The following is a 12,311-nucleotide window of genomic DNA, read 5'->3' as shown; positions in this document are numbered from 1 at the left end:
TATCAATCTCATCGCTCGAATCATGCAAGTAGTTAATAGATCTGTCCTGCTGCCCGACGTCGTATGGCTTCCGGTCCTCAGACTCTTGATTGAGTGTCCTGTCCTTGTCTCTTTGAACATCATCCCTCTCTCTTTTACCCACCATGAAGTTCATCACCTTGAGCTCGGCGCTTCTTGCGCTGAGCGAGACGGCAGCAGCCCGCCTGAGCCTCCGGAGCAACACCACGACTACCCGCAACACAACCTACGACTACATCGTCGCAGGCGGTGGCACCGCGGGTATCGTGGCCGCCGAGCGCCTCGCCAACTCGGGTCGCAGCGTCCTCCTCATCGAGCGCGGCGGCACCTCCTTCTACATGACCGGCAACAACAAGACCATGCCGTGGAACAACACCGTCACCATGTACGATGTTCCCGGTATGGCTGACTTCACTGGTGCATCGCCGGACCTGCAGTACTGCAGAGATCTTGCCATTGCCGCGGGATGTCTGCTCGGTGGCTCCACCATGCTCAACGCACTCATGTACATCAAGCCTCGCTCGGCTGACTTTGCGACATGGCCCGAGGAGTGGCACTGGGAGAATGGTGTTTCGGAAGCCGCGGAGGAGTTCTACAAGCGTCTCCCTGGATCTATCCTGGCGTCTGAGGATGGCAAGCGTTACGACGATGGCGCCTTTGAGGTGATGTCCAAGTTCTTGGATGCCCACGGTTGGAGCGAGCAAGATGCTCTGAACGATCCTGAGTCTAAGGAGCTCATGTACTCGCACCCTGCATGGTCGGTAAGTTACACCATCTCCAGCCTATTCCTGCTTATAAACAAAACTGACGGATCCCTTCCAGATCGCTCACGGTCTGCGCGACAGCCCCGTCCGCGCGATCCTACCCGACGCCGAAGCCCTTCCTAACTTCACCCTGGAACTCCACTCCATGGTCCTCCGCGCCATCCGCGACGGCAGCCTCATCACCGGTGTTGAGGTCGAGCACGACGGTGGAGCCCGCGAGATCATTAAGCTTAGCAAGGGTGGATCTCTCGTCCTCGCCGCTGGCTCCCACTCTACCCCTCGTGTCCTCTTCAACTCCGGCATCGGCCCCGCCAAGCAGATCGAAATCGTCGCCTCCGGCACCACCAACATCCAGCTGCCGCCCAAGGAGCAGTGGATCGACCTCCCCGTCGGCGAAAACCTCAAGGACCACGGCATCGCCACCGTCACCTTCACCACCAAGGAGGAGCTTATCGCGCTCCCTAAGACTGCGTGGACTGACCCTGACCAGGAGACTGTTGATCTCTTTGCTCAGGGCAGCGGTCTCATGGCTCAGGCTGGTCAGCGTCTTAACTTCTGGACCAGCGTCAACACTACCGATGGCGCTACCCGTCACGTTCAGGGCACTGTTCGCGCTGATAGCAACAACACCATTGGCGTCAAGGTCTACCTGACCCACGGCACCACCTCCACCGGTACCGTCGAGATCACCCCCAGCGGAGCGACCAACATGACCAAGAACCCCCTCATGCACACCGAAGGCGACAAGGAGGCTCTTACCACCTTCGTCGACCAGCTTCTCCAGTGGGCTCGCGAACCCAACAGCATCCTTACCGTTCCCGAGAACGCAACCGCGGAGGCTCTCGTGGCTGCCATTGGTGGTGGCAGCCATTACCTTGGCACCACTCAGATGGGCACTGTCAACGATGGAAAGAGCGTTGTCGACCCTAACACCAAGGTCTGGGGTACTGACAACCTCTTTGTCGTGGACGCTAGCATGCACCCCGAAGTTCCTACTGGCAACACGCAGGCCCCCATCATGGTGGCTGCTGCTTATGCCGCCAAGAGAATCTTGGACCTGGGCCTCGGCCTCGGGTGCTAGATGTGCTCATAGTCACTGAATAAGGTGGCGATTGAGGTTGAGTATGGGATATGATACCTATATGTACAAATAAACAACACATGGATAGCCAGTGTTTCTAAAATTCAATGTTAATCCCGTAAACTAAGCTCTTCCTCGCCGTGCTCAGGTCCCTCAAATACATGGAGAATACGTCATCGTCTTATTGAGACGGTTTCTGCCATCATATACCAGATGCGAAACCATCGGGCTATCATTAACACACGGAATGCCATATCTCTCTCCCCCAGAAGTACTATAAAGAAGCCAAGGCGTCTAGAGAATAGCCGGGCCGCGTCGCAGGGCTTGATCGATCCCCCGGCACCAAGATAGTACCCCCCCTTTTCAACCGCCATTACCTGTAAGTCTCTATCTACTTGAGGTATTGAAGTCTGTATGTAAGACTCCACCCCACACGACGGATCACCCCCTACGACAGATCACCCAATTCGGCCACATTCACTCAAAAACCACTAATTCTACTTACTTCATTTTATAATATTAAAATTATATAAAAAATACTTTTAGATATATAATATATAGTTTTCTTATAAAAATATTTTTTATAAATTATAATTTTCTATATTAACTAAGATATTAGTAAGTTAAATATAACGTTTTTTTACTATATAAAAATGAGATTTTTAACTTTATCAAAAATTAATAAAGTTAAGTATTTTAAATCTCAATATTTTTTAGAATATTTTTTTGAGCTTAAAAATGCAGTTTTTAGCGTTATACTAATTATAGAACCTAAGGAAATTTAAGTTTTTATAAATACCACTTACTATAATATAACTCAATATTTATATATAATAATACTTATATTACTAATAAAAAGCTATTTATATAAGCTTATTTTAAATCTTTTAAAAATAATCATCTCTAAAACTTTATTTTTTCTAATAAATAAAAGAGTTATAGAGTATAATATAGTGTTAGTATTTGTATAGAAACTACTAATAAACACTAATATATAAAAATACTTTTTAAATCTAATATTACTATATAATATAATATAAAAATATTTTTTTGAACTTTTTTTCATATTAATTATATTTTTCTATAGCTACTATATTTTTTAAAATATTTATTTTATAATTAGTTATATATATATAAAATAGCGGTTTTGGCTGAATGTGGCCGAATTGGGTGATCTGTCGTAGGGGGTGATCCGTCGTGTGGGGTGGGGTCTTAGTTCTCAGGTCGTTTGGATCAAAGTTGATTGGTGCGCTGTAACGGTTAGTTGCCTTGGGACAAGAAATTTCCTTCTAGTTACACCTAAGCATGCACGCACTAGCCACTTCCTCAAAACTGCCGCTATCGGAAATATGTTATTCAGCGGGTTCTAACGGGCGATTCACAGTAAAGGGATTTCTATAACATCAAACTCAATTAGGACTCGAATTTACATGCTAAGCCTTTGTAAACTTCTAGATAGGGTGTTATGATAATGCATCTAAATTTGTGCAGAAGTCTCGATCCTCGTCTGTTCCCATATTCTCAGTAGTTTGATTTATTCCTCGATTTGCTGGAATTAGGAGAACGGCACTTTGAGATACTTCTGTTCAAGTTAAGACTCCAGACTCGTCGCACTAATAATGATCGTCAGTGCAGCCGTGTTTATCGTTCGTTCCTATCCTGTAGCTTTCTTAACTTCTGTTCGCCTTGGTGTTTGTAATGTATTTTTATGAGAAAAGAGGGGTGCATTTCATCACAAGATCAATTTAATTCTCTAAGAAACTCTGTGAGATGAGGTACACTGCTCGTGATGTCGCTGAGCCGACGTCGACCTGATCATTTGAGACTTGGAACTGCGGCATACGTAAGATCGATATAGCAAGACTGTCTCTTCGCAGGGCTGTCTCTACCGGTTTCATGAAACGCAGATACGGCCACAGTTTTCGTACTTGTCTTCATGATTTAAACCGGATATCTAAAGTGTGAAGTTTCCAGGAATTTTAAATTTCCAAGCACATAGACAAAAGATGATCCCCTAACTCCTGATCACTCAAGAACACAAACTCCTCCTCAATGTCCATACCAACGCTTAGGCATAACGTCGTTGTAGCCAGCTATAGGTCATTAGAGTCTGATGTAATAAGAATTAGGGCATCATGTTTACCTTAAGATGCCGTACGTGGTTGCGAAACACAGTCTACTTGGCAGATTAGTTTTTAGTAGACTAAAGAGATTACACTGAGATTTACCATGGCAATTCACATTGAACATAAGCTTGAAGTGGTATAAATACCAGTTTATTGCCAGATTGCTATGGAAGTCTGACCTTGAACAAGGCTCAGGTAATGTTATGTACAAGTCATACTGAACAGTCCCTTTCTGAATGAGCGTTGGTTCCTAACCCATCAAAAGCGTTTATTCTGAGGTCTGGTGAGCGCTCACTCTAGTATCCACTGAACGCTCGTTTTCCTTTCTTGTCGCTGCTCACTTCACATTACCACAAGACCTGTCAGGTTCCTTCCGTTCCCAATTGAATCCCTGTTGTTCCCGTGATCCTGCAGTACAAATGTCTTGTCGTAGTCGCTCGACGCCAGAGTGGGTCGATCAACTTTCATCCCTGCATGACGGGCGGTAACAAACGTCTCGGAACAAAATTAAGACCAAGCCCAGGAGTATGCGTTCAGGTTTCCGAAGCCACCGGCGAAAACGCAAGCTATGTATTTGTCAGCTTAATTCTTAAGTCTCTTTTATCTTGTATCCTTACTCTTGAGGTAATGGCCTCCAGCAAAGCTGAAAAGGTTGCTGCTGAAGAATGGGGTTGATCCGCCAATTCCCTCATCAACTTCGCCAGGCTCTCCGAGATAACGGATCTTGTCGACTTGAATTGGGTTGCGGTTCACGTCGTAGACGATTGTTCCAATGTGATGGTTTCCTCCACTCTTGACCGTGGTGGTGGTGCAGCCTTCCTTGTTTCCGTCCGGGCTGGTCTTCCACAAGACAAGGTCGAGGACGGGAATGCACTTGGCGTAGCTCTTGCCGTTGGAGAGGAGACGACGCTGAACACAGATTTCGTTGGCGCCGCAGGGGGTGTCCGTAATCTTCTCGCGGTTGCTGCGAGGATTGGCAACGCAGAAGCTGCGGATGATGTTGGACTTGAAGCAGACCGAGCGGTCATATGTCTGTCCAGCCGGGCATGCGGTGTTAGGGAGAGTATCCCTAGTGACAAGATCCGTCAAGTTCAAGTCCGCGTTCCGCGGTTCCAACTCAACCGGAGCAATGTCGACGTAGGTCAGGGTGTTCTCCGGCGTGCCAGTTAGATCCCTGACTTCAGCCAGAGGTCCAGCTGCGCAAGCAGCGGCAAAGATAGTGGTTAAAAGAATGTACTTCATCTTGAGTTGCAAAGATATGTTGATAAGAGAGAGAAAGATGTGGATGTGATGAGATGCTCATGAAGCTGAAGCGTGGAATATTGAGGGCTCTTATATGTTCTTCAAGTCACCTCGGTATTACACCAGCTACACTTAATCATTGTAAGCTTGTAGCTGGCTGGTACGGAACACAAGATACTGTTTCCGGTTCCGGATCTCCGAACATCATCACCTAAACTTTGATTTTCGTGGTGTAGTTGGCTGCCTCGACTTGCTGCTAACACGAACAATACTTTATCAAAGTTCTTGGTATCTCTGTCTGCATAATGTCGCAAAAGCCCTACTTTTCGGTTTTCCCAGAGTAATTAGCTTCCATCAATTTGATAAATCTTTCTGGTGGCCTCCTATGCGGCTTAGTTTAAATACTGTTATAGTGGTCGAGCTAGCCCTACCGGATTAGAAGCCAAAGTTCAACTAGACCCAGGAATACGAGTTGGGTCGAGCAAGGTGACTTACAACACCACAAGACAAAAAAGTGTCAATGATAATACCTCCAGCAATTTTATCCTTTCTTTAATATTACACAGCTATGCGCCTAAAGGGATTAACTACAACGGGCATAGCACCAACCTAAACACCGCGGCACCCCCGCTCCCCCCATCGCCGTGCACGTTGAATGAAAAGGGGATAATCACAGTAGCCGTGATCAACCAGACTTCAGGAAGAACAATGAATCCTTCTCGAACGAGCAGCTGAATAATGTAGCAGACCTGCTCGTGATGTCGATTTCAGTAGGAAGGCTGGGGTGGCCGGTGCGTTGCGCGCGGTCAGAATTGTGACCGGAACCTGCGGATGGACAGCGTTTAGACGGCGCTTTAAGAAAAACTCTCAACGGCACTTTCGAACCCACGAACGCGCTCAACATCTGTTTTGTAGAATGAAGCAATGAATTTTCTAATTTCTTGTTCAGGGCTACCCCACGAACCACAAAATAACGTCACGCCTTTTGAGTTGCCTCCTATTACTCCTATCCAGATTAGGACTATGCTCCCTGAGCAGAACATGGAGGAAAGCCTTCTCCGTATGGACGCGATCCACGAGCATATGCGAATCTGAACACTTTCTTCTGCAACAATATATGAAGAGTTACAAGAGTTACAGGTGTACTTGTATTTTGCACTCAAGTGGCGTACTTATATAACGCCGCGATGTAAGTCGCGGCGAGAAGCCGGATTGTTTTCAGCGCCTGGGAATAATTGATGATGCGTCGGAGTCAGCCGCTGCGATCAACTATCCCATGGACACAACGCGGGGAAAACTCTCCAATTGTGGGCGAGACTTGGTGTTTGAATGGAAAGATTGGTCTGGATGAACTCAGTTATATTAAGTGAGGCGCTGTTATTACTAGTTTAGCTTTGAAGCTAAGTCTTGACAGTAGAAGTTTAACTCCTCAGGTTACCAAGCCGCTTATGGCTAAGCTTTGAGGCTCTATTCAAGCATTTGGAACTTATGTAGAGTTTATACTGCGGTGATCTAACCCCAAAAGGAGAGCGTATTCACGGTCATTTCACCACGTTTTCCCTCGGGCATACGGGGTTTATTGACCCTATCCCCAGCCAGGTTGGTCATGGTCCATCGCGAGCCGCAGGGTCCCCTCGCTTACTCAATTAGTACATATCTCGGCGAGAGCGCTGAGATACCTCACTTAGAGTTCGCGCCACGGAGATCTAATCGTAAACGTGGAAGGCACACAAAGTCAATTCATCCACGTGACTGTCGCACATACAATCAACTCAATTTGCGGCAAGCTGCTTATCGTCCAGTCAAGCTATGGGGATCGCCTTGATCCGACGAAGAGCAAAGATGAGGAGAGGATCAATCCACATGTGGCACACCTATGGAGTATTCCTCACTCATTCACCTTTGTAGAAAGGCTATTGGGGAATAGCAGCTTGAGGAGCGCCAGTCTTGGATTGCTATGGGCAACGTATTCATGACTTCTACGGCGGCGAGTGAGTTTCTAGAAAGTTAAATATGTCGAAGCTGAAGACACTTCGCGAGAAAGAAGGAAATGGCAACAGAATCATGAGAAATCGGACTCTTCCTGTCGAGATCTATTGCTTCAATACACAAAGCTCATCCGCAATATGCTATCATTGCTATGGATCAAGTTACTCGATGTTGGGGAAGCTTCGATTCCTGACAGGTTCAGGACGTTGATGGTGAAATTTCCGTTGCTGCTGTTGATTCAAATGAATCTGGTTCTCAAACCGGTGATGCCATGACCTCAATTCAGCACTGCGAGAAACCCCCCATTCGAAGGAGGATATGTCTGAGACTGAGGCTGAGGTCGACGAAAGTGGTAATACAGTAATGCCGGTTTAAGTTGGGTTGTTACAAATGAGGGTGTGCTGTCGGGCTCCTGAACACCCTTTTTTCCATTCACTGCATTTTTAGCCCACACTAAGGATGTGTTTACGGACGCCTTTGCTCATGCGTTTTCTGGTACATGAAGTACTTAAGCGTGGCCCTGACAGCCTATTGGCGAAGCTTGAGGCTTCCCGTCAGCGAAGCAGGCCTCCCATAGGACACCGTCATCTAGAAGTGTACACGCATCAAGTCTTTCCCGCTCCACGAGTCGATTCTATAAAGCGACGAGACGAAGTGACTGGAACTACCTGAGGTGAATACCTATTGTACTAAGCTATTCTTTAGATAGGGTGGTACGTGGATGCATACGTCAAGCTTCTCCTACCTTTTGAAAGTGATTTGGGACACAGTTTTGCGAAAGATCACCCTCGAATTCTCGCGCGACCGTATGGCAAGATTCCCATGGGATATACCAAGAATTGTACCGTACTTTGACTGACATGGAAGCCTTCCCAAGAGTATCACGCATTGGCAAGCCACTGCACGTGTAGGTATGTATGTACGTCAGGCGAACCCCACCGTGCGTCCCAAGGCCAGGCGCTAATGTTTAAGGTAGGTTGGGGTCGATGTGCATTGCATAATGCGAGCCTTCACTGCATTCTTAACTCACCCCAAAGGAATGGTTCCTCTGCCTAGGCCATGAAGGAATGGGCGCTGAATGCATGGCAAAGAGCTTCACTCATTTGAATCAGAAACATGACGACCAAAATCAGAAATATCTGGAACAGTGTACTCAGCGAGTTTACTCGGAAACTGCCGAGGATTGTGGTGAAGTTACTAACAAATTCAGCTGTCCTCCACGGAGCCGTAAACGGCGCGTCTTTCACGTACAGGGTACTATGGCCTTGTTGCATTCAAGAACGCGTTAGCCAAACCTGCGCCCGCACGGCGTCGAGGTTTATCGCAAGTCAAGCATGAGCGCCAAGTCGTGGGGTATCAACTGTCAAACTCGCGGTCTTCTCATGAAATAAGGCAGCAATGATTGCCGAGGTTGAGTGTTCCATCTTACCTCGCAGAAATGTCTGTGGAAGTTTTCGGTCGTTATCGGTGTGCTAGACCTCGATCCTAGACATCACTACCGACACTCAGTGAGAGGCCGTAACGGAACAAGGTCGAAGCTTCGAGCATACATAGAGAACAAACTCTCCATTCAGTCTGGGCCTTTACCTGTGCATAAAGCGAGAGGGCAAGACAGAATGGTAGTGAGAGGCTGATTGTTGCGCATCTACAAGCTATTATGGGGGGCTAGGATGAAGATATTTCTTCCGTCCATGTGGAAGCGAATGCTAGTGAAGATGAGGGGGAATACAGTGCATCTTTACGGTCAAACGGCTGCGATTGAGCAATGAATTCAAGACTATATTACCCTGCCGAAGTCTTTAGTCCATTCCAGCTACACTCCTCTGTTGCCTCTGTTGGGTAATCATGCACTGCGTTTTTACCCCACCTCAAGGACATCAATTAGTCCCTATCTCTCGTGTTCCAGCTAATATGATAGGCCCCTAGACCTCGCACCATCGAGGTCTTCCATCCATTCCAGCTGCACCCCTCCCCGGCTTTCTCCCTCTATTCTACAAGTTATTCAATTCGATGCGATTTCAACCAGCCTAAGAGTGTCAATCAGTGCCTGGCTCTCGCGTTTCAACTGGTCTGATAGGCCTGGACAACGCACCGGCACAACTCCCAGGCTTCTATAGGCGAAGCAGACCTCTAATGGAATTTGATTCTAGTATTTGCCGCCTAATGCGAATCCCGATTACCTTCGACTACGATCTAGTCAATCGAGACAGTACAATGCAATTGAAACCCCCGTCGAGCAGACTGACTCTGTGTCCATATTGACCTTGAAAGTGCCGGTCACATGATAAATCGCGCAAGTTGGGTTAAGAAGAGTACCAAGCCAAGAGCATGTTGCACGAGAGCTTAACTTCAGAACTTGCCTATATTCTTTTGCCATTCAGGGATACAGCGTGGAAGTATTTGTCGTTGTCAACAACCGTTTGTCACTACAAGCCGGCAAGCTAAGGACCACCAAGTTTTCCTATCCACAGCGTTGAGGACAATACGGTGGATCGCGGACGACAAGGTCAAGTGAACGAGATCAGGAGACGATACAGACCTGTCAGTCGAGTGAGACGGGAAACCCTAAAGCGTATATCTAAGTACCTTATTATCAAAGAAAGTTAATTCTTTCTAAGTTATAAGTATAAGAATATAGTTTTAATAAAATAATATAATACTTACTTAGTACTTAAATTAAAATACTTTTTTAAACTTATTATAAAAAAAAAATAACTATATTATTAACTACTTACTATCGAGGTTTATAAGTAATATTATAGTTTTAATTATAATAATTTTATTTATAATAAATAAAAAGTTGTTACGAAGGTAACTTTGTTTACCTTATTATTCGCCTTATTATCAATATTACGTAAGCATAATATATACTATAATAATCTACGATTTCTGTAGATTATTATAGGTATTGATTATGTAAGCAATACTGCTTACATAAGCTTACGTGAGCAATGGAAAGTGCTGGAAGGTAACTGAATAAGCTGGAATTTACTCGAGGCGGAATTACGTACTACGATTACGCATTCACTTACGTATGCGCTTATTAATTATATCATAATTAATAAGCAATGGAATATTCTAGTAGGAGGTTTTTATGCCTATATATAGGCGTATATTTACCTACCTAGACCTTTCGTTAAACAAGCAACTTCTCATATAGTAATTTAACTATATTACTCTCTTTATTACAAAAACCTCTTTTATATATACTTATTTCCCCTATATTCATATATTCTTGCTTCTATATAAATATTTACTTTTTATATTCTTTTATAAGAATATTCCGTATTACCTCGTTAAAGCTATACGTGCAAAAGGTTATGAGCCCAGTTATTATATAACTGAGGTTTTATTTATTTAAGTAAAATATATTCACTTATCCGAGCTCTTTTATCTTTATTCGCCCATATTATACCTATTATCATTTAGGTATATGCCTTTATCCGATATATGCATATTCATATATCGAGATTCTTTATTCTGCCTAAAATCCCTTTTTCGAATTCTAAAATTCGAAATCGACCTTTATATTTAATAAAGGATTTATATATATAAAAAGGCAGACGAAGTGTAAGCCCTTTTTATACTATATACTTACTTTTATTAAATAGTTATTTATAAGAAAAAGAAGTCAAAATAGACTTTTTCTTATATATATTTTTAGACTTAAAATAAGTCTATTTTAAGCTTAAAAACAAGCTTGAATTCTAAGCTTAAAATAAGCTTATTTATACTAGAAACAATACTAGTATATATTTATATTATATATATTCTAAAATATATATAATAGCGGATATTATTAAGGCAATTACAGGCTGCCTTATGCCTGAAAATCAACGCCTAAAAGGTAGTCAAAATTGGACTACTTGGCTTTCTACTCTTCATATTTATCTTCGACTTTTGAAATTAAATACCTATTTCGAAGTTGAAAATGAATATGAAAATATTTCTGAAGAGCAAAAAACCCAATCCTTATTATTAATAAGGCAAAATATTCAACCTGAGCCTCTTTCACTTATTTTTGATCAAATTGATCCAAAAGAGGCTCTAAATACCCTTAAAGCTTCCTATGAGGGTACAGGACCAGTTTTACGTCAACAATTATACCTCGAATTCCACGCTATTAAATTGGAGCATTTTAATAGCTTAAATGAGTTTATTAGCTCATTTAAAAGCTATATTTCCAAATTAAAAAGCGTAGGAGCTATTATTGAGGATATAGACCAAAAAACGGTCTTTATATCAGCCCTAACTAATATCTTTCCTATTTGGGCTGATCGTCAAAGGTCTAATTTAAGACTTAAAGAGCCCCCTACTTTAGAAGCTCTTATTACGGATATATTAGACGAAAATAGGAGAGAAATCGATACTCCTATGTCTAATAATACTATTAAGAGTAATAAATACTCTCGAAATAAGTATAATAAGTCTAAGACTTATTATAAACAAAATACCAACCCAAATACTAACCCAAATGCTAACCCAAATACCAACCCAAATACCAACCCAAATTACTCAAATAAGCCCTCAAATTACCCAAATAAGCCCACGAATAAGCCCTCATATCAACCCAAACCAAACCAACCCCGAAACCAGCCTCGAAACCAGCCCAACTTTTTTACGAAAAACCAACGCCCACATGGAGATTTGAACCCTCAGCCCTTACAATCAAGGAATTATATGGTTAGTAGTTCCGACCACTATACCATAGACCCACTTGATAGAAATTATCAACCTTTTCTCCCTCATATATTACCCAACTCGACTCCAAATGACAATTTGGACCTTTCGGGAGAAAATACCAATAATTCGACTAATATGGGCACAAATAGCACTAAAAGGTGGCTATATGATACGGGTTCTACAGTCCATATTGCTAATAGTATGGATTTATTCGAAAATTACGATAATAGGGACGATTTACCCCCTATTCGAACCGGAGCTGGCCCAGTATACCCACAGGGTATTGGGGACTTAATTTTACCTATCTATTTACGGGGTAAAATTATACCTATAAGGTTAAAAAATACCTTATATATTCCAGAATTCCCACTTAATATCTTTTCAGGTATATTACACTATAAAAATGGT

The 12,311-nt window shown here is 43.6% G+C and overlaps 2 protein-coding genes across 2 annotated transcripts; one reads left to right on the top strand and one right to left on the bottom strand.

Moving 5' to 3' along the window:
* Nucleotides 1-143: 143 nt before the first annotated feature.
* CCOS01_09586 (GMC oxidoreductase) lies at nt 144-1,863 on the top strand (the record flags this gene model as incomplete). Its single annotated transcript, XM_060457744.1, has 2 exons — nt 144-779; nt 841-1,863. 2 exons carry the CDS (start codon nt 144-146, stop codon nt 1,861-1,863), a joined length of 1,659 nt encoding a protein of 552 aa, XP_060312444.1.
* A 2,633-nt stretch (nt 1,864-4,496) lies between these two features.
* CCOS01_09585 (uncharacterized protein) lies at nt 4,497-5,231 on the bottom strand (the record flags this gene model as incomplete). Its single annotated transcript, XM_060457743.1, has 2 exons — nt 4,497-4,555; nt 4,607-5,231. The coding sequence occupies 2 exons, from the start codon at nt 5,229-5,231 to the stop codon at nt 4,497-4,499; spliced, it is 684 nt and encodes a 227-aa protein (XP_060312443.1).
* Between the last annotated feature and the right edge of the window lie 7,080 nt (nt 5,232-12,311).

This window comes from Colletotrichum costaricense (genome assembly GCF_030867565.1).
Source record: "Colletotrichum costaricense strain IMI 309622 chromosome Unknown Scaffold_9.1, whole genome shotgun sequence".
Lineage (NCBI taxonomy): Eukaryota > Fungi > Ascomycota > Sordariomycetes > Glomerellales > Glomerellaceae > Colletotrichum > Colletotrichum costaricense.
Note: the sequence above shows the minus strand (reverse complement) of the source record. Positions and strands in the feature narration are given on the sequence as shown.